Source organism: Engystomops pustulosus, chromosome 1 (genome assembly GCF_040894005.1).
Source record: "Engystomops pustulosus chromosome 1, aEngPut4.maternal, whole genome shotgun sequence".
Lineage (NCBI taxonomy): Eukaryota > Metazoa > Chordata > Amphibia > Anura > Leptodactylidae > Engystomops > Engystomops pustulosus.
The window spans coordinates 53,970,747-53,997,692 of record NC_092411.1 but is presented as its reverse complement, the minus strand read 5'-3'; the positions used below and the strand labels follow the sequence as shown (position 1 = coordinate 53,997,692).

At 38.8% G+C, this 26,946-nt stretch overlaps 1 protein-coding gene across 4 annotated transcripts in view; it reads left to right on the top strand.

The window, feature by feature from the left end:
• MCC (MCC regulator of WNT signaling pathway) overlaps positions 1-26,946 on the top strand; it is a 218,623-nt gene that overhangs the window by 146,460 nt on the left and 45,217 nt on the right. For all 4 annotated transcript variants that reach the window (XM_072140768.1, XM_072140758.1, XM_072140777.1 and 1 more), the window contains 4 exons: positions 6,092-6,234; positions 8,659-8,801; positions 19,604-19,767; positions 20,633-20,839. In XM_072140768.1, the coding sequence (XP_071996869.1) occupies positions 6,092-6,234; positions 8,659-8,801; positions 19,604-19,767; positions 20,633-20,839 (657 nt within the window). The remainder of the gene's footprint in view (positions 1-6,091; positions 6,235-8,658; positions 8,802-19,603; positions 19,768-20,632; positions 20,840-26,946) is intronic.

Sequence of the window (26,946 nt, the reverse complement as noted above, 5' to 3'; positions counted from 1 at the left end):
AAATGAGTCAAAACATGTAGTGGTGCAATAAAAATGTATTGAATTTTATTCTGGACATGGGTGCTGCTGTTTTTTTTACAAACCTTTTACTTTAGCAACATTGTGAAATGTCATGATGGGAACAGGGATTATCATTTCCGACTATTGATACGTACTTTGGGTATGGAAAGCATTCGGACTTCTTTAAAAATTTTCACTCTTTGTTTCATTGCAGCCAATTGATAAGATAAAAAAATATATATTTTTTGGTCATCAATGTACACCCCATCCTGACAGAAAAAAAACAGAAGGCATTATGGAGGCCACTGTGCTTTGAGGAACCTAGACTGCTGCAGAAATTCTGTTGAATATGTGCCTTGCCACAATTCTGTCTCTGCTCTTTGAGCAGTTCCTTAGACCTCATGATTCTCATGTGCTCTGACATGCACAGTGAGCTGTGAGGTCTAATATAGACAGTTGTGTTCCTTTCCTAATCAAGTATAATCAATTTAATTAAACACAGCTGGACTACAATTAAGGAACCATCTCAAGGAGGATCAGCAGAATGGACAGCATGTGAGTTTAATATGAGTGTCATAGCAAAGGGTCTGACTACGTATGACTGTGATATTTCAGTTTTTTTTTTGTTTAATAAATTATCAAAAATATCTACGTTATTTTGTCAAGATGGGGTGCAGAACATTAATGAGCAAAGGGGTCTGAATAATATCCATAACCTCCGTAGGTATACACACTCTTTACATTCTTAAAGGAAACCTACCACTTAAAAGTGGTAGTTCTTACACACATGGTGTAAGTTATATCAACATTTATCTTGGCGCACCGCACCAGGACACGGCGCACCATGTGCGCGCCCATGCGTGCACCATATTCTGAAGTGCTGGAGAGTCGCAGGCGTAACGGAGCTCTCCGGCACACGTGCGCCTGCGCAACTTCGTATGGGGAAACAGGCCGTGCTAAGTTGCGCAGGCGTACGTGTGCCGAAGAGCTCGGTGACGTCACCGGCTGTCTAGCACTTCAGAATCCGGCGGACACACGGGTGCGCGCATGGTGCGCCGTGCCCTAGTGCAGTGCACAGAGATAACTGTTAATATAACTTAGTGATACAGCGGTTTATTCTACTAATGAAAATATGCTCCGGCAAAAGCTCACCCTGAACTGGTGCCATGTATATGTGTCTTCGAACTAAGTGGTAGGTTTCCTTTAACTAATAGACAATTATGTGGTGTTATCTGTTTGTCTTGTGCCCAAATGAGGGTAGGATCTGAAGTTTTTTTAGCCGCCTTCTATTCTTGATTGTCCCATCAAAACCTCCTTGTATTTGGCGGTAGGCTGTAGTGTCCCAAGACATTACATTAGTTTGAGCGAAGTTTTGTTCAATTAAAAATCAAGAATGTGCCTTACAGTCAAACAGGCTAAACCAAGACATTACATTAAATCCTTGCCTCTTGGCCAGTATTTAGACCCTTTTCATAAATACTCTTTTTGCACAAATTTAAAAGCTACCTGTCAGTCAAATTAACCCCCTAAGCTAAATTTATTTTCATAAACTGCCATTAGAAAGTATTCCGTATGTGTCCCTTGTCATGCCTGTGAACTTGAGCAAAAAGTTCATAAAGCTGTATGCACATGACCTGATGTAAGTCCAATCAGTGTCCTCCCCGAAGCTGAGAAATGAGCAGTGTGGATGAGATTGGAGGGGTAACAGGGAACAGTCTTTGCCTGGCCAAACTTCCTCACCTCAGTGCTGAGGCTCATTTCCATAATCAACAAAAAGTGATTTAAAGGAACACATTAGTCAAAGCTAATTTGAGTTAATTTGTTTGTTTGAGTTAATTAATATAAGGATTATCAAAATAAAGGCAGGTATGGAATCCTTGTGAGCTGCTCCAAAACTAGTGATATGAGAATTGGTGAGAGAGAAAGCGGACAGGTTTATTTTAACCAGCGGTTTACAGTATGAAAACACCCTCAACCATTGTGGACAGGAAAACCAAATTCCATGGAACTAAAGATTCCCGATACTGTGGTTAAATCTTTATTTTGTGAGCTAACAAATCTTGATGACTGATAAAAAAAAAAAAAAAAAACATTGGGCAATTTCATTCCAAGGAGTATTTCACTGCAATCCAGACTGGCTTTCTTCCCTTTGCATAGTGGGATTGTTTGTGGCCATCTGGAAGATTTATCAGATACAAGGAGCAGGTGAGCTGTGTTGAGGATATTTTTGTTGTTTTTTTGAAGCCCAAAAATGATTAATTCCATAGCCAAGTGATTTGTACCCCTGCCTTACTGGGCACTATATTTATTCACATCTCCTTGTTTTATTTCTGTTCATCATCCTTTTGTGTCTGCCAGTCACAGCCCTGCTTAGTATTCACTACGTGACTACACACAGATCCTCATAAACTTCTATGAGCTGCAACTACTGCCAGAAACTATGTTGTGAAGTTGCAAAGAAGAATATGGATGTTGTTCTTTCTCATCTAATGTAGAAGCAACGTAAAACTATGTATTTTATTTTTTACTAATTTTATTACCATAGGGAACCCATTATTTCTGTCTGCTCCTATTCTGAGATTCAGATGTTTGGTCTAGGGGCAGGTAACTAGCACGTAGTCTACCCAGCTTTCTGTTCCAGATTAAAATATTTGTGTTTGAAAGTTTTTGACACTTAACTCTGTATTTTTTTTAAAAAATTTTTAGGGTCTTTCTGTTGTTTTGTGTAATTCTAGGACCTGATGGTCTTCTAAAATTTGCCAAATTTTTTGTTAAATCGGTTGTACTGTAAACTTTTCCTGTGTCTTGAGTATAAAAATATTTATCCTCCTGACTTCAGATTAGTGTTTGGCTGCTGGTGCACGTATTTACTTCCCCAAGCTTCAATTTCCTGTAACAGGGAAATTATTGCTATGGATGTTTATGTACAGCTCGGTGTTAGGATAGAATACCTGCTGTTTCCAATTGCAATCATCACATGTGTGGGTGTATACAGTGATAAATCTCTTCTCCGACAGAAAGAGACTGACTGCTGAGGTTTAATAATGGCCGATAAGTTGAGTTTTTATAAGGTGTACAAGGCCATAGCAGAAAAAGTGCAACATTCATCTTCTGGAGCTGTCAAGCCACATCGCTATAAATTATTACAGAAACACGACCTGCAGCAAGTTGGGTTTTTACTGCCACTTGTGAAGTCAAAGGATGTCTTGTCTCTATTAATCTTTAGGTCACCATTCTTCTTTGAGTGTTCTTTGTATAGTAATAAGCAGACATAGGAGGACTTGACTTGTCTGGAACTTTCACCCACAGAGGGGAATCCAATTGAAATGTTGTAGAAATTCATTGTGCATTGTGTTTTACATAATACATGTAACGCACAACATTATTATTATTATTATTATTATTATTTTGTCTGTGGTAATACAACCACTAATGGGAAAACCTTGTGTAGCGGTCACTGGCAATGAAAAAGTTAAAAGTATTCTTTTGTAATATAAAAATAACAGTAAATCTTAGTCTTCATAAAAAAAAATTCAAAAATCAGTAAAACTACTTGGCCTGGCTTATTGTTTTCATGTATACAGTCAATTTTAGTATTTGTATTACATGGGTCCTAAATACAAGGTCTATAGGCTGGGAGCTAATAGAAAATAATATGGTACCTGCTAGTGGTACATGGTGTGTTCTTCCTATCTGTAGTATGGTCAGTGTGCCACTGTGTGGCTATATGGCACTGCCATGTGCATTAACACTTCATTTCTATGACTTAGATTGTTATACTAATTTCCAGAAACCTTATTTTACAATGGTTTATGTTTTTAACATCTGTTGATTTTTCCTTAAAGTGATATAAACTGGAAGTGTAATTGTCTTTGTTTTTATGAGTTTCTGAAAAACTAATTTACTTTGTACAAATGAATCATTAAGTTCACGTTATTTCTTGAGAAGCCCCTGGAGATGTTTTTGTACAGACCTTGCATATCTTTATCCCGTGTTTGTTTTTGTTTGCTTTATTCTTTCAGCATAATAAAGAAGTTTTAATTGTTTTTGCTACATTTCTGCTTCCTGCGTTCCAGTTTGATTGGTTTTGTTGGTGTTTGCTATAAGGATGACATCAGGCTTGGAAGTATGAAGGTAGCTTTGTACCTGGCATTGCCACCGTATTGCGCCAAGAATTGAGACTGTATGAACGCTTGTGCCCCAGTAGAGCCAAAATAAATCACCCCCCTCCTTCCAACTATGGTGTTCCTTCTCGGTCACAAGAACGTACATCAACCACAAAGGGATCTACACAGAGCCATATGTGACTAAATCACCAACACACATTATTCCGTGATCACTAAAGTGGCCATGCATCATGCTTTATTAGATGTGACATAGGACAAAACACGTATAACAATCATATAAATCCGTTTAAAAAGTGCAAATCTACAGGAAGTTAAATGAATGCGGCCATACATACGTCCCTCATATAGTAGTGTGAATGCAGCCTAAGGGCGTTTAATTCCAGGGGAAGCCTTTATGACTCATATGGTCAGGTCATACAGGTAGAGGATTCGGGCTCAGCCTCTGTGACACAGCAGGGTATTTTGTCATGTTATTTTTCCTGAACTACTTCTATTTAACTAATGGAGAGACGCGGTTTAGAATTCCTAATGGGAATATTGGTTCCTCCATTGAAACAATTAGTGACTGTGGGGATCGATGAATTATTAATGGCTGCCCATCTGTAAGCATGGACGTAGTACCTAGTTGTATTAGACAGCGTTAATACCGCTTACTTAATAAACAAGCGCATTATCTTCTGTAGACGCTGATGAAATCTTACCAGACGTTTTACAGCAAGGAAATATTAAGGCAGCATTTTGCAAACCTGTCACTTTCATTTATCTTTGCATAAGATATAACCCTGTTGTGAAGAGATCTGTCAGACTCCAGACTACAGCACATCTTTTTAACGCATGCTGAGACTTTGTAAGTTCTTAGCCGCGCTTTTAGGTTTAATGTCTGAATAGAGGGTTTTAAAGGAAATGTTTTCTGAAGGTTACTCTTAACCATATACCTTCTTGAGGCATCTGGACTTCTTAGATAGTGCTACCCACTTTGTATGAGCCAAGGCAGTGGGTGAGGATTACATGGACAAAAGCTATCCATTTATTACATATACAGCTATTTATACAGGAATTTGCTGTGTGATAATGGCAATAACTGGCAGTGACATCCCCTGGCAGGATTAGCTATTTTCTGGAAATACCTGGAGCAAAACCTGCAACAATTCCATTGCTTCTAGTCTTCTATAAACTCTTTGAAGGGAACCGGTCAGTGTTTTTGGCCATGTAAAACTGATTGGTGTTTGGTAGCAGCCTTGGAGAGCTATGTAACAATATGTGATAACAGCAGGACTGTGAAAAATACATAAATACATTTACTTTCCAGGATTGTAGCTGGACTGGGAGCATTCTGGTGCATTGATATGTGGTATCTTTTCCCTGAACTGTACAGTGAAGAGATATCGCACATCCGTGCAGCCCAGTACTCCCAAGTCCAGTTGCAATCCTACAATTTGAATGCATTTTTCACAGTCCTGTTGCTACTAACAACACACACAAATGTTTGATTTACACAGGTGTCCTGCACCAAAAGCTAACACTGTCTACGGCTTAGTTTGGTCAAAACTGCTGCCAGATTTCCTGTCATGGTTTCTGTTATTGTGCCGTCTGTATTAATAGAAATCTTCAAAGGGATTGTCATTAAACATTGATGGCTTTTATTTATTCCTGTAGTATCCCCGGCTTTTGGCTACTACCCATTCATACAGTAGTTTTTGGCTTTTTTGCCAATAATCTAATCTGTGTGCCATTTCCCAATCCCCACGCTCACAAAAGTCTGACTTTTGATGAGTTTTTCTGATATTAGTCCATTAATGTTTCATTTCTGAAAAACCTTTAAGCTACTAATAATCCTTTTTCTGAATGATTTGTTTTGCATCAGGAAAAAAAATATTGAAAAGTAATGTCAAGTATATATTACAATACTGATGACTCGACCCCTGTGTGTCTTACTGTGTTAACTTTGTGCTTCCTTTTACTAGTGTGAACAGTCCCATCTGATGAGGGAACATGAGGATGTACAAGAGAGGACGACGTTACGATATGAGGAGAGAATCACGGAGCTGCACAGCATTATTGCAGAGTTGAACAAGAAGATCGACCGCCTACAAGGGACAACAATAAGGTATTTTTCATGTACCCGTTCTTTTTGTTTAGTGTTGAAGAATCGTCCCATTATAAATTCTATAGAACTGCCTTGGATTTAAATTTATTAATATTCCCTACTTATTTTTAAAATTGTTATGTGCTAACCATAAATAATGGCTAGCACACGGCAGAAAACAATGGTTGTGTACATGGAGCCATCGGTGGTCCATCAAGAAAGGAAGTATTGTCATCCGCCCTTTCCTTTGTTATCATCAACCATAAGCCGTGGTCAGTGGTGTTTGACATAAGTTTACACTTGCCTGCTTGGCTTAGCTAAATGTCCATGTGTATAAGTGGTCTGACCACATCGATCATCCTCTCTACCAAATTTTAATTTGGTATGAAGTAACTTAGTACAGTAGAAGTTGTTTGTGCACAGGTAGCAGCAGGGCATGTCCTATTTTCTAAGCATTCCCAGTATGACTAACAGTGCAATGTATATCATTACTGTGCTCTATAGAGCGCCATTGTTTATAGTGCAGGGATTGTACAAGTAAGAAAGGCTTCTAAGCATGAAGGTAATTTTTAGGGAGTTTACTCCGGTGTTACTTGTCCGATTGTTTACATTTCTTTCAAATGTTATTTTTATCATTCCTAATTTGTAGTTACTACAAAACTCAAGAGCAAAATAGAGGGAGTGTAAAACTTCATCCATAACATAAACTGAGGCGGACAGACACACCAATTGTCTGCTTATCTATACAGAAACCCGGGTGTATGACATGGCAACTCCTCTCTGATAATGTGGGAAAGGAAATGCACAAAATTAGATATGATAATTTGTCTGTGCCCAAGTATAATAAGCATCGACCACTCCCTATACAAACCTCAAGTGTGTAATTAACTGCTCGATTTCCTATCATTCTATGTGGTGGGCGTAATGAGACTCCAATTATATAAATACTAAAATATGACTTTTAAATATTCAACTGATATGATTTAAGAGGTTGTGCAGCAGCTAATGTGAAATAAAAGCAGAAGTGCAGGGGAAATTTTACTTGTATCACTAAAACTAAGCTGATGGTATTAAAAAATCAGTTTTTTTTTTTTGTACAACTGGTGTAATATTATATTATCTCAGCGGCAGTGGTGCCGACTGTGGTGCGTATATATATATTTACCATGGTCAAACCTGCTCAATGCTTCCCGTTTAATATTTATATGTAGATATTAAAAGGAAGGGTGTAACATCTCATACAAGGATGACACATTGTTATCAGTTGTATTACCTGTCCGTGTATCTATCACACTGATCAACCTGCCACGTTGAAAAAATATTTATACGCCACATCAGGCATTTCTGTTACACACTTAACAAGACAATAACCAATACAAAAATAGAAGGTAAATGCAAACACTACAACTAAAAGCTTGAAGTAGCCCAAAACGTGTATTTTATAAACCTATTGGACTGACAAATGACTACTGTGCTGGATCCTGTGGAGTTCTATCATTTGAAAAACAAATGATAATGTAATTTAATCTATTTATGAAAGTAAATGAAACAAAAAATTATTGTGATTTTTGTAAAATTTTCATCTATAACCCATCTACTCCACATGTTTTGTAATTGCAAATAATACATTCAATCTCAATTGTATCCTTGACAATCAATGGCTCGCCTTGAAGAAGGTATTCCCCATTAAAGGGTAACTGTAAAGTTACAATGATTTTACCAAATTGTTATATGTTATTCCCCCTTTAAAAACAAACAGAACATTGTTTACTTTGTGCTGCTTGTCCTTTTCTTTACAAAGTCATGGCATTTTCTGTTCTAAAAGTGTTTGACAAAAATCTTTCTCACCATAGGTGACGTGGGCGGAGACTAATGTCTGTCAGTCTATGCCCTCAAGCTGAGACCAGTTAGCTTGCCCACAGATCCCATGATGTCTTGTGTTCTTTATCAAAGTAATTTAACACTAAATCCATTTACTTTCCCACAAGTAAATCCACCAATGCAATTGGGTTAAAAGTGGTGTGGAGGGGGTTGACTGGCTGGATTGCGGCTCCCTTGTAATAGCCTAATGAGCCAGCTCACTAAGAAGAGCCATAATTCCCATTTCTAGCACACATCAAGCTATGCCACATACACACATCAGAGCTCACATGGTCCCCACATGACCACCTCCTCTCTGAGCAGGGAGCAGCAGCCACTCCCAGGAGTCTGTAGCTTTTGTTTATTCTACAAACTCTAGGGCTTGTCGGCACAGGCAGAGGAAGCAGCTCCTGCAGCAATGAGATGATCTGAGGGCTATAGCAAAGAAACTGCTGCATGTTTGTAACAAAGATTATTGGCCAAGTTGTTTTATATCCTAAGAGCTAATGATTTGTGGGGAAAAAAACCTTTACAGTTACTCTTTAAATATTGTCTTTTTTGCTCTCTCTTTTTCTTTTTTTACAGGGAAGAAGATGAATATTCAGAACTGCGGTCAGAACACAGTCACAGCCAGCTAGAAGCCAATGATGACACTCGCAGCATGGACCAGGACCAGAACTCTGTATCCGTGCAGGAGAATCAGTCCACAATGGTCACAGTGGATATGGGTGAGTAATAGGTATTTTAGGATAAATTATATAGACAAAGATATGTCAACTGAGAAAGTAGGGATTGCAGAAGGTAATATGCAGAGTGTGTTATTTAGTGATATTGGAAATATTTCTGGATGTGATGCTTGATTTCCTTTAAATGTCTATTACAAATTAAGTATAACAATTTCTACAATTACAACTCTAGTGTTAAAACTCCGTGGCATACATGGTTGTGTTCACATTTCTGCCTGATACTGAACTGAGATCTCCCAGCATTCCCTTCTCACCAGATGATAAAGTAGAATTATTTCCTGTAGCCAGAATTCAATGCTTTAGGTAGCATTGCTTTAAGGCACCTCAGCTAACCTATAATTGTAATAAAGCTATACTAGTATGATCCTACTATCCGTGTATTTTTAGTTGGGACATTTTCTGGGGTTGAAGTTTAGCGCTTCCTTCAGACCTTCTGATGAATATTAATCATTACAAGGCAAAGTATTTGGCATCGGAGGAAGAGATTCCAAGCTGCACCCAGCCCTCTAGGCTTTTATCTATGAGCTACAGTCCCACGGTCAAAATACTGCTAAGGGGATTTTTTTTTTAATTTTACGCTTCCCTGCATTCTAATGACCTTGATCAGATTACGAGGGAATTCTGCATACTTAGAAGAACAGGTGTAGGACATGTTTGATGGTTTAGACATTCAGAAAGAAACATTTTGTCAAATTGCCAAGCTTTTTTCATACAGAAAAATATATAAGTAATTTCTTCCAAGCCAAATACCCAGGAAGAATTAATTCTGAGGAGCAATCATTTTTAACGGCAGGAAACCTATTCATCCTGCAGTAGGTTACCATAATTGAAAAATCAATATGCTATTTATGATATTGAGCCAAGTTGGCAGAGATGACAGTGTATTCACTGCTGAACCCAAAGTAACGTGTTTCCTAGTTGGGCTATGTTCATATAGGGGTTTAAGCCCTCCGGTGGAATGATGCATCGGGCGTATGTCTCCTGATGTCTGCTGATGTTCAGGTGTTTCCACCAGCGATGTCACTGTCTTTATATGGACGGTTATATCACTGGAAAACTCCCTGGACATAAGCTCAGTGGAGGCCAGGAATGGATGTAAACTGTGGCATCTGTCCCCCATAGGCTGTTAAGGCCGCTGAGCAAATACGTTGCTCGTTAGGAGGGGACAGGATAAAAAGACACAGGTTACTGTGTCTATCTACCCAGAATTTCCAAAGTATGCCATGTATACTGTGCAGGCAGAGGCAAAAAGGATATGTCTACGTATACTTTCAGTGCATGTATACACTGGGAGTATCAAAGAAAAGAGGAGTGAATGTAGCCTTAATAGTTTAGAGTCTCCCCCGCACTAGGAGACTGCAGTCCCTGGGACTTGGTCAGTAAAAGTGAAATTAAGGAATTAAAGCAGAACACACGCTGTCTGTATTTGATCCTGTATGCTGGTGATTTGCAAGCATGATTGTCCATAGAAAGGATATGCACTTAGAAGACTTGTACCTGATGTATATAGCAGCAGAAAAATATGCGGTTTTACAAATGTCATATGCAGAATCTGCACAAAACTCAACTTGTGGCGCAAATGTTAAGTCTGCAGCTCATTCACTTACACTGCAGCAGATCTCCCTTCCTCAGGTGAGCAATGGTACAATCCCAGGCAACATTTACACTTGATTATATCCATTGACACTTCCTTCCATTTGTACCAGAAGAGTAAGGTCATACCTTAAAGAGTGTAGGGTTTACTTCCAGCACAATACAAAGGCACTGCTAGACTTCACAAATGTGCAGGATGAATATTCCTAAAACAATCTCTTCTTGCCCTTGAATGACATATGGAACAGCTAAATACCGTATATAAAGTACCATTGTCATCCATCATTGCTAATAAGAAGATTGCTATTCTTTGCAAAACATCTTCTCTTTCCATTGTGGAAAGTAAGTTTCTGCTTTTGTCTAATAGAAGTATGCTGAGCATATGTGCAGAAGTTTTATATTACTGTCACATATTGAACTATTTGTCACATTGTACTATTATTACGTGATGCTTTAATAAACAAATATGTGTAATTTTTTTTCTTTTAGTAAAAATGAATCTTATTGTTTCAAATCACACTTGTCATTCTGGATCCTACCACTCATATAACATGTTACCTTAACATACTAAAACCTTACTTGTCTCTCTGGGATCACAATCTTCCATAATCCACTTTAGGAATATTTTAATTGCCATTGACAAACCTTTCAAGAAAACCATGCTTTTGAAAATATGGGAAGCTAAATCTCTGGAGAAACTGGCCAAAATGCCTGGCCTTACAACTAGAGGTGAGCGGATCCAAAGTGTAGATTCAGGCGTGTTCCTCCCGACCAGGACATATTGCACATTAACGCTCCTAATGGAAATCTACCATTTAATGTATTATGAGCATACCTTCAGAATGCTGCAGATACACTGATCTTATTTAATCCCTGAACTGAATGGTTTTGCTGAAAAAACTATTATAAAATTATGATAATGAAGCTCTGTTGCTTCTGTGCTGGGGCTCGGTGCTTCTCCTCTCACAATTAGTATGCACTGCTTCAGAGAATTACATAATCACAATGTTGTGCCTGATAGGCAGAAGTAATCAATCGCTGCACCATCCCCTGCTGCTGTGTATGAGTGATCCAGCTCAGGCTAATTAATGCTATCTAGACAGTTCAGGAAGCTATGTGTAATGTGTTTATGAACCACAGGTTGAATCCAACCCAGCTTTCCCAAGGTCCTGTATGTTATAATAGATTTTTCAGCAAAACCACTCAGCTCTGAGATTAAACAAGATATATTTCTGCATCAGTGTAGCTACAGCATTCTCAAGGTATGTTTGGTTCATTATGCATGAAATCAAATGGTAGATTTCGTTAACAACTAGCCATGGCTATGAGTGACTCTGCACTGAACATAGTCAATCCAAATAAAACCCAGATTATAATTGCTACAGAAACCACATTCATTTGACTGGTTTCCACTACTGTGGAAATAACATCATGTTAGTCACATCACATATTTTGTGTACCTCAGTGTATACTTTAGGAAAGCTACATTGACATATAGTGGGAGACGGAGACATAGTGCGTATTAGCTTGTGTGGCTAGCACAGGGACAACACATACAAGGCCTCAGTCGTAGTTGTGGGAGTATCTGAGAGTGCTGAAATGTGTGAAGTCTTGTAGCCGCTGCTCATGTGTAAGCAGTCGCAGAATTATACCACATTACTATCCTGTTTCCTCTAGATATATAGCAACTCCTGAGGATTACGTGACCAAACATGAGTTCTCATTGAGATGAGACTGCAATGATTTGAGTGGTTATGGGGTCAAGGTTATTTGCTGCATATTTTGGTTGTAGTGTAGAAAGAATGTAGTAAATTACAAGCCCCAAGTGGTCGAAAAAAAAATCTTTTGGCTCGTGATTGGACAATGAAAGCAGTGATTCTTTAGCAGATTTTAAAGTATAGTTCTTATTTCTTTATCATAAAGTCGTCATAAATTAAGATTTGTTTTAACTGCTTAGCTGACGATTTAGCAAAAATTGCATCACCAAAAGTTCTCGTAATATTTATTCAGTTAAATCTCCTAAACCTCACTGTGCTATGAGCGTCTACTTCACAGTATATGCCCAAAAACCTCAAGCCCATATCAAATATATGCTGTGCTTTCTGAAGGATGAAAGTCACGCTGCAGCTTTTCTTCATTTTGCAACCACCAAGCAAAACCTGATACATTACAATTTATTTAAACCATCATCAAAATCTTGAAGCCTCTCGCATTAAAGCCTCAGTCCTTTGGGGAATGGCTGGCTGTGCGCTATAAACCTCAGCAGCTGGCTTACCTAAACCGTTCATCAAGCCATCAGCTAGATGATGACAAAATCGGCATTCCCATTACTTGTGCTAAATGTCCCTAGTATTGGTGCCCAAACCACCATGACCTTGCTTCCAAACCTCCCTTATAAATCAGTCCCCACGTACACACTCATGGAGGCCATCAACTATTGCTGTTCAGGGGTGGATGTAGTCGTGGCTCGTCTTTAGATTTCTATGAAGGGGCAGTGCTGTCTACAAAGACCTCACAGATTAGAACAAGTATATATTATTTCACCATGAAATTATTGGCAGAAAATCTGCTCCATTTACATTAGCAGCAAAGTGGAAATAGACCTGTAGTGCGGAGGACAAACTCTTAAAGGGAATCTGTCAGCTGCTGTATCCCCATCATATGAACGAAATGGTCAGGTAGAGCCACTTATAATTCGTGCTGGCATACCTTTATTTTAACAGAAGAAGGCTCACAAATCTGTCTATCAATTATGCAAATTTGGGCTGAAGTGCACCTAGGACCCCCCTTTCCCCTCTCCATACCCACTCTTCTCCCAAAATCCCCTATCTTCATGCGATCTTCCCAACAACCAACGCACAATCTCCCTGTAGATCTTTGATTCCCTTCACGATCAGGGCCCCTTTGTAGATACCGGTGCTGGAGCATTGGGGGGGGGGGGTTAAGACTAGTGTTTCAAGCACCATTCTTGATAAATTCACCACATTGTGTCCCATACTTGCCTTGTTATAAATAAATATATAACAATAAAAAGATATGTAAAACAAGTAAAAGAAATACAATAATAGGTGAAGGCATTTTTCACAAAAGACTTTTTGGAATATGTTTTCTCCCTGGCTTTTTTATGTAATGTATAACAAAAAATATTTTTTTTGTAACCGGAAAATCGCCTATTATTTGAGCTCTGTGTAGGTCATAGAGCTTGTCTCAAAACCTCTCCTGTAAACGTCATTGAACATCTCCAAGACATTGCTAAGGTCCATACAGCCTTGTTGCCCCCAACAATGAAGTACAGAAAATATAATAAAATAAATCTGCCATCAGAATTTATATATAGTGTCTATACAACCATGAAGAACCTACTGCCATGACCTGCAGGAAGTCTTGTACATGCATGGTATGTTAAGAATCTGTATGAGGGGCTTTGTATCAGTGGTTACATAGTGGTGGGGGTGATTTTAGACTCTCTTACAATTTCAGCCACTTTTTCTGTTTCTGAACATTGTAGGGGACTGGTGTCAGCATCCCCTAATCTGTCATGCATATCATGTGAATGTAACCTGAATGTTTTGAGTTCAGGAGACCTCCTTTAAGTTAAATTCATGTCAATTTGTGTCTGTCAAGGGCAATGACCCAGCAAGTGTCACCATACCATGGCTTGTGAATCCCCTTGATGTAAAAGATTGACAAGCCGTGTCGCATTATTATTTTCTGCCAATTATTTTCCCTTTAAACTTGTTGTTTGACTGTAAGCGTGGTCTGATCATGCCCTACTGAAGACCATAGGTTTTTATACATTATAAGGTGAGGGCACCCAGTGAAGCCTAAGCATTCATGTAAACAAAGATTTATATTATCATGATCTATGGTTATTAGTTATAAGCGATTAGCACAACATATACATTATCCATGCCTTGTCTACTCTTCTGGTTGGTTGCCTCTTCACCTGGCATTCCTTGTCAGGAACATCTTCAACTTTGATCTGTTCTTTCTTGTCAGTGAAAGGTAAATGTATAATTAGCTAGAACACAAGTCCTGTCATGCTATGGGTCGAGTACGTGTGAGGTTATGATGTTGGTTTGGGCCACCCGGCTTCAGATGAAAGTGGAGCAGATGGAAGAGAGTGATGACAGCCCGGCTGATGCTGTGTGCAGGGCTTTGCATTATACATGTTGCGTAGGGAAGGCTTAGTAGTATCGTGCATAGTACAGCAGGAATGCAAAGGGCACAAGAGACAGCACAGATGTCTGTCTTGTCGTGGTGGGAATTTGAGAAGGGTAAGAGAAAACATAGGTTTGCATTAAGTTACCCACTTTGGTTTAGCTTGCAATAAAGAGCAATTATTCCAAAACAGAATGTTGAAATATTTATCACAGTTGATACTTTGTTACATTGTGTTCATGGGAATAAAATTGCAGATAGTGTTGCTGATGTGTATCCATTATTACAAGCACTCATGTTATCAGTACATTTTTATTTTATTTACATACAGTTCATTTACTCTGATGTATTATGTGAACTTGTAGCAGACGAGTTTTCTGAGCTGAACATACATGACGGGCAAAGTGCAGTTGGAATCCAGATCAACAATTTTTCAGATGATTTTTATAGTTTGTATAATAATAAAAAGAAAACCTCGTCTTTTATATGTTTATCGGCACAGATCCAGTACGTGTCCATGGCCTTAGCTCGTTTTACGCATCTCCTAATCATAATGTCTAATTCCTGTTTACAATTCGCCTCTTTGTTTTATGGTACCATATGGAAAAGCTATAAAGCTACAAAAAAAGGTGCTCAGGGAATTATAAGTAAAACAGCTGCACAGTATTTTACTATATTCCCCTGAACTCTTAGCACTTACCATGTGCAGCCCATACTACCCATCCGTTTTGCTGACGTTTATTACACAGATCTTGCCTTTTGTGTCCTTAGCATAGTATTTTTCAGGGTGATAAATAATCCTTGCTGTTTATAGGGCAATGCATACATCATGAATTAGTTATGTATGTAACTATTTTACTCTTTTGTGACTTTTTGTAACACAATGTGCAACGCCAAATGGCAGACAAGCATTCTGAAGCGTTACATGCGCTAATTTATTACTGGGATGATATTAAAAAGGCAGGGAAAATATTCCACAGGAGCCGCGTTATCCTCTGTGCTGGCGTATTGTGAGTGATTCTCTTCTTCCCTAGAGGCATCTTTTGGGTGAAGACTTGTACTGTAGTAAATTGTAACGTTTGCTTGTAAGCGTCTAAGCGCTTCAAGGTCAGTTTAACAGCTCGGCTCGCTCTCATGGCCAGGATATCTGCAGTGGGAATTTTCTTAAAGAGCTTTATTACCTTTTGTTCTTTTCTAGTTCATAAACTGTGAGTGGAATCTACTTCTGTAACAATGACACAATACATCAAAAGTTATTCATTGGGTTGAAAACAATGTCAACTTCATCTTTCAAATGTTGGTTTTGGAAATTTTAATTAAAATGACGGCCAGCATTGAAGATTACTTTTGTTTTAAGTAAGCAGTAGTGATATTATATATTATGTTAAGGTCCAGTTTATATTTGCTTTAAAAGATTGCTTTTCTTTTATCCAAAGCTTAGAATAGTCCCATATAACTTGCTGTTACTCAACCCACCGGTTTCTCACATTCCCTGCTGGGGCAATGATCAGGTTGATTCTCTTAGGATGTTACTGTCCTTCTAACATACTGCAGCAAACACCCACTGCTAATACCTGCAATCGGCGCTAGCACCGATTGCAGGTATTAACCCTTCCGATGTCGCCTTCGGCATTTAAAAGACCGCGGCACATTGCCGACGCCATCTTTGTTGTCAAAATGTAAAACAGCCTATTGACGGTTATTGAACCCCATAATGGAAAATTGCACCCAAATGTCCGAAACTCTTTTTTTACACCATTTTACATCACACAAAAAATATAATAAAGTGATCAAAATTTCACACAGTACTCAAAATGGTAGCAATGAAAACGTACCGGTACACTTAAAGTATGAAAAAATGACTGGCTCAGAAGATGGCGAAACATTTTTTTTTTTCATAGACATTTGCTTAATTTTTGTATTGATTTGGTACCACCGCGTTCATACTGAACCAACGAATAAAGTAGACATATCATTTGGAGCGCACAGTGAAAGTCTTAAAATTGAGCCCACAAGAATGTGACGCTGACCAATTTCACCACATTCAGAATTTTTTTTTTCCAGCTTCCCAGTACATGGCATAATAAATAACGTCACTGAGAAGTAAAATTTGTTATGCAGAAAATAAGCCCTCACACAGCTCTGTACATAGAAAAATGAAAAAGTTATGGATTTTTCTTTTTTTTTCCTCCCTCCTTAAGGGGTTAAAGATGACTTCCATATTACAACTAAAACTTAATATAAGACTCCTTAATAAGTTCCTAAAAGTAAGTCACTACAAGATATCCATTTAATACAATAGCTTTAAATTATCAATAATATGAAGTACAGACGGTCCCCTACTTAAGAACACCCGACTTACCGATGACCCCTAGTTACAAACGGACCTCAGGTAATTGGTAATTTACTGGACTTTAAACCTAGGCTACAATAAACAGCTATAACAGTTATAACAGGTGTCTGCAATTAAGCTTTATTGTTAATCCTGGTTCTAATGACAAGCCAACATTTTTAAAATTCAATTGTCACAGAGACCAAAAAAATTTGGCTGGAGTTACAATGATAAAATATACAGTTCCAACTTACATAAAAATTTAACTTAAGAACAAACCTTGTACATAACCCGGGGACTGCCTGTATCTTATATTTTGAGGCTGTAGGTGGAGTCTATACTTTTCTGCTGATCCCAACTTTTACTCTACGCCACAACCTTTCTGCATTAAAAGAAGCTAATTATTTTTTGGGTAGTTGCTGATAATATGTCATTTTGGGTGGATAACTAAAAATTAGTGAATCCCAGTAAAGTGTTATGACTGACTTGTGCAGTCATAAAGGGCTTGGCCTGTTTCTGCATAATTTTATCAGATATTTGGGCCAGAAAACACTTGCATGTGTATGAATATTTATATTCTTCTACAGGCATGCTATTTTGATCATCATCTTTTGTTTAAATTACACACAAAGCGTTCCACCTCTGCTTGCTATGGACTTTCGTGCATTTGATAACCTGTGTAGTTATTTTCGCAGTGGACTGGAGGCGTTGAATTTCCAAATCATTTGTTTTACTGTGTTTCCCCCATTTATGAAAAGCTCAAATACATATATTTAAGGAGTTCCATTGAAAGAGACCGCAGTGTTCAGGTGAGGGGTACAATTTTCTACCAAGGACACTGCCATCCATAGTATAGTGGATGTACCTTGTATTGCAGCTCAGCCCCATTCACTTGTTATGTACATGACATCTCTGGCAATGGAGAAGTGATGCCCAGCTGGACAGAGGTTGTTGGACCTATCAATCTCAAATTCCTTTAACCACCAATAATAATGTCATATAGTGTTTGTTAGGCTCATCGATTATTACTATTGTATTTTCGACAAGTACCTTTTGTTCTGTTTTAGCAGACCAGACTTTTTATTGTTGTGTTTTATTTGTACTCATCACATTGGTTCAGAGATAAAACACCTTGAATTGGAGCCTCCTTTACCACTAAAGTCAGAAAGTGGAGTTTGATGTAATAAATCAGGATCCGGTGTCCCTTCTGGGATAGATGAACGCACTCAGCATTTTCAATGATCTCTTACAAAGTAAGACCTCTACCTTCTATGTGAATGTCATGTATTGGCTAAAGACCTACTATGTAAAAAGCATTGTCCTAAGAGAAATGTTACAGAAATCCATTCTGTGAAATGGAACATTGGAATTCAGCAAGCGGCAGGAGGACGCTGAAGAATAACATTACATTGATGTTTTCATTTGTGACGCCATCGGGAATTATTTCATACTTTTAAAGTGAGATTGAATTAATAACACGGCCCAGCACTACATCTCTCAATGGTATCCAGTCCCATTTATTAAAGACATACTCTGAGTACCCTTTACTATGCCTAGGGGTTGTCTGATGAAAGGTAGATTTCTTTTTTTTTTGAGCCGAAACAAACCCACACAGTTCAGTCTGGCAGGGTACTGGGGAGGTATTGGAATAGGAGCGGAGGGGGATCAGTAAGGTGTTTGAGAGAAGTCATTATTTTACATGTGTGTCTACACAAGGTCGTTAATGGTGTAAGGAATAAAGGAAACATGTCATTTAAAGTGTACAGTGAAAACCATAAAGAAGCATGCCAACATGAAAATGACGCAAATGCGTTCTTCTGCCAATTTGACGGCATTTGAATTTTTTTCCCAGTACACAGCATGGAGTCCAATTTGTTACACACACAACGAGCCCTTTCTCTTTGTGTTTCCATTTTTAAGGGGTTAAAGGAAATCTACAATTTGAAAATGGTCATTCTGACACAAACATACCTGAGGGCTAGGTAAGCTGAAACTGGAGATTGTCAGTTTCGTCCAAAAATAGATTTATACAATAGGCAAATGACCCATTCAGCGCTCTTGTTCCCCTGACACTAGGCGCTTGATCACTAGCACAACTATGCATGCGCCTTGCGTGCTTGAACCTTCTCCTCGCTCCAGAGAGCCGGTGACATCACTCTTGAAAGCACTGGCGCATGCGCACTGTATCTTCATTTCGCGCGGTCACACTGTAAAGCGGACGGCACTGCAAGATCTGAGTTCCTGTTGGTGTGGCGTGTTACTTACAGTAGCCTCGGTTACGTTGGTCCCAGCTTTCTGCAGGTCATTCACTAGGGCCCTGTGTGGTCCTGGGATTTTTGCTCGCCGTTCTTTTGATCATTTTGACCCCACAGGGTGAAATCTTGTGTAGAGCCTCTGATCGATGGAGATTATCAGAGGTTTTGTACGTCTTCTAATTTTCTAATTATTGCTCCCAGGTGATTTCTTGACAACAAGCAGGTATCCTTCAACAGCTCTTTGGTCTTCATCACAGTGGAGTTTGGTGGCTGACTAAATCCTTTTTTGCCCCACTGTTTAGTTCCCTACCACCTGCACTATTGAGTTAATTCAATATTTTTAAGACTCGTTCTCTATAGCTCCAAGTCGCAGTTGCATTTGGCTTTGCATGGTTTGGTTTCTTCTGTTCTATTTATTATTTATTTTTTTGGTCTTGATGTAGAGACTTGCAGTGACCTGAACTCCGAGCTGCAGAGAGTACTGACGGGCCTGGAAAATGTTGTCTGTGGGAGAAAAAAGAGCAGCTGCAATTTGTCGGTGGCAGAAGTTGATAGACACATCGAGCAACTCACATCAGCCAGCGAGCACTGTGACCTGGCCATCAAGGTAATATTTATATATTTATTATTTGTTGCACTGCTATAATATGTTCTAGTGTCTTACAGTAAATGTGTTCTTTTATCAGGGGCCAATGTTTACCCTTAAAAATAACTTGTCACCAGGTTTTACCCCACTAAACTACTTGCACCCTTTACTACAGTTCGAAATGTCCTTTCTAGAATTCCATAATTTTTATGTGAAATAGTTTACATATAAAAAAAAAATTTCCTCCATGGAGATGAATGGAGCAGAACCGTCATGCGCAGCCGTCTCCTCCATTAATCTGCAGAATTGACGAGGGGTCCGACTAAGGTACCTGGGACCCCATAGGAGCCCTCCTTCTCGTGATCTGTGGGGTCCTCATCAAATTAGGTCTGTGGATATTACCCTATAATGTGTCATATTCAAGATAAGGGTCTCGTGTTTCAGATCACACCAGGCTTTTGGTTCTGTGATATAAAGAACCATAGTTGAAAATTCAAGTTGCAGATAAAGATCCAGTTCCCATCTATTTTTTAACTGTTTCTTGGTTCTGTAGTTTTGAGAATGGTAACTTTGATGGGATCTGAAAGAAAATTCTCATCTTTAATATGAGTCAAAAAGCTTTTTTTTTTAATATACTATAAAACCAAATATTGTGGCTTCTTCAGTGAAGCTACCCGCTGTAACTGCTAAACAAACTTCACTCATCTCACGTGAAACGTGTCAGATTTTGCATAAAAGCAGGAATTTAGAAAGTCATTTCATACCCTACTAGTAGGCTAGTAGTTTAATGGGGTAAAACCTGGTGATGGGTTCCCTTTAAAATGTGTAGATGGGTACAGTATATGTACATTATATAACCTCCTAGAACAATTGTTTTTTATGGCAGACTGTAGAAGAAATAGAAGGTGTCCTTGGTCGGGAATTATACCCTAATTTGGCAGAAGAAAGGTCGCGGTGGGAGAAAGAGCTGGCTGGCCTGCGGGAAGAGAATGAAAGTCTCACTGCTATGCTCTGTAGCAAAGAGGAAGATCTCAATAGGACCAAGTCTACTATGAACGCCATCCGTGAAGAAAGGGATAGACTACGTCGAAGGGTAAGACTGCTTAAAGATGAACTTGCCATCTACAGATTTACAGAATCTTAATAGAAGCCACATTTCCGTAGTGTCAGATACTCGCGATTCATCCTGCTGTCCTATATGGGGTTGTGGTTTCTGTCAAGTGGATCGTAAAATTATTGCCACATGCTGTTACATAATGGAATCATATTCCCATGTTAATTTCTCTTTTATATTTTTTTTTTAAGATTTTGTTTGGTTTAATTTCAACTTTTTGAATCCAAGTCAACAAAAGTCAGAAACAATAGCTCACAATTTATTAAAATAACATTCATTGTGTTTTCAGAAACATGCCAAAAAGTATATACACGTGCAGTAAAATGTAGTTTTTGTGACCTCTTTGTCGTCATGCACATTTCTATACTATTGTACAGTACAGTGACGAAAGCCTGGGGTACTGAGGTATCTTTGTAAATGTATATTTACATGATGAGGCTTAAATACTGTTTTTTCTTTATTTTTTCCTTTTTTTTCCTTTTTATTTTATAGATGGCTTTAATAGGGAAGTATGATACAAGAGTCCCTGCTTCCCCACGGACCAGGGGAAGAACTGGACTCTTTGTATCATATATCTCTATGATGCAGGGAGCCCTGTCCTGGACACTGTGGTTGGTCCGTGACTCGGGACACCACATGGTCTCTGATTCAAATATTCACCATGGCATTATTGCTGGAGAGTAGATTACATAGAGGGGGTTATATAGGTTAAGATTTTGAACCGGATTTCTGAATAATTAGCAAAGCGAGAGTCCCGATTTCTAGAAACACAAATGCAAAACAATTAAAGGGGTTGTCCACTTTCAACAAATAATTGATATTGTTTGTGTAAGGAAAAGTTATACAATTTTCCAATATGCTTTCTGTATCAATTCCTCACTGTTTTTTCTAGATCTCTGCTTGCTGTCCTGCTATAGAAAGCTTCTATTTTTACTTCCAGTGGATAGAAAGGTAGGTCCAGGAGCCATTATTATCAAACAGCTCCTATTACTCTCTGTGATAATAACAGCTTGTGCACATTCATGTCCATCACATCACATGGACAGATTTCTATCCAATGGAAGTAAACAAAGAAGCTTTCTATAGCAGGACAGCAAGCAGAGATCTAGAAAACATATAAGAAATTGATACTGAAAGTTTATTGGAAAATTGGATAGCTTTTCCTTACACAAACCATATCAAATATTTGCTGATAGTGTACAACCCCTTTAACAACTTTTCCTTCACCAGTGTGTTTTAAAAAGTCTGTCATTTACTTGTATGACCGGCTAAAATGGGTTTTGAGCCCCGGAGCAATTATTTTTTTATCCCACTGCACAAGAAAAATGTTAAAGATTTTACCCAATTGTAGCACAAGCACCCCTAGGTACGGTATGAAATATGTGAAATCGCACTTGTTTACAAAAAAATTAATAATTCCAAAGTGATATGAAAATGAGAAGAGAAAAGTCATAGTTTTGCCTGAGATTAGTCACTTTTTGCTTCTGAAGTGACAGTGTCACTTCAGACTCCCTTATCTCTGTTTCTGTAGCACCTAGAATTGCACTAGAGATAGAGAATAGAGAACATAGTTGTTAATACAAGCTGCAGCTAAAAACCCAGCTCCTGCCTATTTCTTTAATGTATCTCTGGTTCTGTAGATCACAGAGCTACAATTTGGATGCAGTCTGAAAGATTAAATTCTTTTCTTTAATATGACACAAAAGCATGTTTCTAGGTACTATAGTAACAAGGATATGTGCGTCTGAAGTGACACTCCCTTCGCAGCCTCTAAACTTGACTCATCTGAGGCAAAATATGACTTTTCTCACTTCATTTTAACTTGACTTGGAAGGGTTTGTTTGTTTTTTTTAGGAAAGCGGGCAACATTTCACATAAAAGTAGGAGTTCTAGAAAAGACTTTTTGATACCCTGTATGGGGCTGGTAGTTGAATGGGATAATTAACTTAGAGACTCGTAATCTCCATGAAGATACAGGTTAGATTTATTCATGTCTTGAAGTTATGCTCTTTCAGAGTAATTTGCACTTATATTTAGCGGTGTATTCCGTGCTGTTACCATTCATACAAGATCAGAATTATGATGGGACTAATGTGCATGTGGATCTGTAGCAGGAGTCCAAGTCATAGACACATCCGCTGTGGGCATATCCTCTTCCCAGTCATACCACAGCCTGCTATGTTACATCAATAAATGAGAAAAGCAACAATTTTCACTTTGATGCTTAAATATATGGCTCATGAGTTTGCTTGTACAAGTGATCAGAAAATTGTCCAATTCTCCAGCTGCTTGTAACATGGGCTGCCAGCTCTGGTAACAGGCTCTGTCCCTGCTCAGGATATTGATTGCCCCTTGGCTGCCATCACTTAATTTGCTGCCTGAATGCAGAACGCTTCATTGCATTGTGCTACAGTAGGTGTGATTGGTGCTCTGCAGCAGACAGACTCTTGTGGTTGTCTGTATTACATCAGGTCATTTATACCTTGGCAGCGATGCTTGTTCCAGCCTATCGCCCTCTCCTTCTTTATGGTTCACTTTCCTCTGAGATATTCTCTCCATCTTAACACCTCATCCTCTTCCTCAAGCATCTCATTAAGGGTGTCAGACGGCGTTAGGAGATTCGCCACTATGGGATAACGCAGTAGGGATTATTAATGAAAACCAGGAGAAAGGAAAAGTAGGAATGTTTGCCATAAGAACCAGTTAGTCCGGATTTATACATCCTTATTTAGGTTCCACTATAAAAACTACCTAGGTTATTTGCTCATATGGCTGGCACGGGAAATGTATTGGACAAACGGCTATTTATTAAATGTCATGTTACATTTTTTATATTTGTGCAATTTTTGATTTTTAATATTTGTGTATTTTAAGTATTATTCTGATTTAAGGTAAACTATTACTACAACTAGTCTTGTGCTTTAGTTAAACTATTCAGCAATCTTGTATGACAATGGGGCTTCTCTCCATCCAGATTTGTGGCAGAAACTTAAATTTTAGTAATGGATCCTTATGTGAAATACTATTCAAATTTTAGAGGTTATCTGAGATTAGCAATAATTTAGGGCTGTACTGGGGCGGGCTTTTTAAAAACCATAGACGAGTACGCACCTTCTCCGGTGCTGCTGATGTCCCACGCCAATGTCAGTCGGATCCGTGTCTGTGTTTGTTTACAGGGGCACAGAAGCTGCGCTCGGGGAGCTTCCGGCTGGCAAAGGTAGTCGGCTGATCCCATGCGTTAATTTTTTTTTTTTTAAATCCCGCCGTAGCTTGTCACTAATTTATTGCTAATCTCGGATTACCCCTATAATATAAAAGTGAACATTTATTGAAAAGTTGCCAGTTGAATATCCACTAGAGCAGCTATGGGAACCAAGTGGCCAAACTTCTCCCAAAACCCTTTTAATTATCACAAATTGCCTACATCACAATTCAAGCAGTAACTTATTGCTCCGTGCTCCGCCACAGCTCACAATCGTAGTGGCGTCCCCAAAAAACGCATATACCATTGAAAGGAGGAGTAGAAATTCATATTATCGTTCTATAATGTCTCTAGGGTCCAGTTGCACGGGAAGATTGCCTAGCAGGCTCTCCAATGATAATCCTACCCGCTCCACACCACCTCTACCTTGTCCAGTGACACCATTGGCAGACCTGTATATGTTACTGCCAGGGAGGAGACCATGAGCCCTGTCTGGAGAACTTTGTGCTCCGAGTGCCACCTCTGGCATCCTTGGCATAGGTCTTTCGCCACTGCTCTAGATCAGTTTTATCAATTCCTCCTAAATATTAGGATTCACATTAGATAAGTTCAATTTTTATCCTTTCTCATGAAAGCGATTATTACCCACTTTTATTAGTAGACCATAAGCTTATTAGAAAATGTGATATCCTCTCCCTTGGTGAGACCTCTCAATCTGCTAGGATGAAGAGGCACTAAACCAAAAGATTAAAAACTCTGACCAATGGCTTTTGAGAATACGGTATGTCTCCCAAAAGTCTAGGAAGTCTAATTGTACATTCATATTAAAATACTAAATATTGAATGCTTTATAACCATGCATTTCTAATGATATTAGACAATTCCTTATATCCCGCTCACTCCTACAACTGAGATTGCTTTTTATCCTTCCTGACTTCTCTCAGGTAGAATCTAGTGGATTACTTTTGCCCAGTAGTTCGGTTTTAGTTTGATTTATTTATTGGATACATAAAATATGTATATAGTGGGATCTTTATGTGTTTGTCTTGACTGTAGGATAAAATAAGATGCCGAGGAGCAATATAGTCTGGGATGTCAGTGTTATGAGATGGGCATGGTGTGGTGTTAGTTATAATTAGTATTATATAAGCTCTGAACCTTAAAGGGAACCTGTCACCAGGGACCTCATTTTCACTAAAGACAGGTTGCAGAAGCTTATTACACCTGTAGTGCAAATATGCCTTTCTGCCTTCTCTAAGCATTTCCATTACAATATAATTTTGTGTTATTACTTACTCTTGCACCCTGACTAAATCCTGGGGTAGTCACAAGGGTAGGGCTTGGATAAATTTCAAAAAACATGTGGCTTGTCTGTGTTACTCACTCCACAGATCTTAGCCCCCACCTTTGTGCTCCTGTACAGGTCCACCTCCTGCTCCTTCTCAGAGGTCACAGCCTGGTTAGCCTGACGTCAGCGGGGGGGGGGGGGCAAGCTGTACAGGAGCACAACGATGGAGGCAGCCTGCAGCTTAGACAAGTCACATGTTGTTTTTTTGAAATGCATCCAAACCAAAGCCCAGCCCCTGTGACTACCCCAGGATTTTGTCAGGATGGAAGAGTTATAAGTTATAACATACAATTATATTGTAATGCAAATGCTTAGAAAAGGCAGAGAGGGATATTTGCACTGCAGATGTGACAAGCTTTTACGATCTGTCTTTAGTGAAAATGAGGTCCCTGGTGACAGGTTCCCTTTAAATAACATCTAACACCTGGATCCAGGATTGTAAACCAAGGACACTTACATGTTGGTTTTAGGTTCTTATACCCTTGTATTTACAATAAAAAAAAAGCTTTAACATTTATGCAAATGAGCTGAGGGGCTCTGTGCTTCATAGTTGTTAATTGAGCCTGGAGCAACTCAGACAAATTTGCATAATTTCTAAACCTTTTTTGTAAAAAGAAATCAAAGCTAAAAGAAGAGCAGATCCTTCCACTGGGGGGTGGGGGCACACACCAGTACATAAGTGTGCTTGGTTTACAGTCATTGATCCTGGGGCTAGATTTCCTTTTCATTAAAAAGTAAATGAGTACTTGGTATGTGAAAACACAGGGGTTGCTGGATCAAAAGTGATAAATTTTGTGTAGTATAAGACTATCTTGTCAAATTAGTTGGTGTGAAAGCTATGCTAATATTTGTATGCATCTACATGGTCTTTAGCGTACACATGGAGAGACATTCTCCTCACAGAGCCCATCATGCTACAACATGGAGGAGCCCAGGTACAACCTCCCCCCACTCCACACCTCTAAATAGCACTTATGGCTCATTAATATAATTTTAAAAGTTGATTTTAGAAGGAAGGAGACCATGGATAACAAATATATGTAGATTACCATAGTCACAGTGAGTAGGTTGTCCCATGCTTGATTTTGATGGTCAGATTCCCTTTTAAGAAATTCTGGGGTACTTAGTAATGAAATTGTGGTATAGTTTAATCTATAAAGCCGGTATACTTGTTGTGTGCCACATTTACTATTTGTTGGAGACATTTCTTTATAGGAGAGAGATGTGGCAATATGCTCTAATTTTCTTGTCATACACTAATCCCCCTAAGAGGTGATATAAAATCAGAATAGACAGTCCGGAGATTCACCAGCAGTGACCTATAAATAAATAGGACGTCACTGAGGGGACCAGTCATTGATGTGGCGTTTACGTACAGATGACTTCTGCAGCAGTGACCTGAATACTAACCAAAATTATTTAGCATCTGGACGGGACACATCTGAAAGGTTAGTAAAGGTTTATTTGTTTTCAGCTTGTACCATATGTTACCTCTACCTTGTTTTTCCATCTAGTCAGACAATCCCTTTAAGGCTC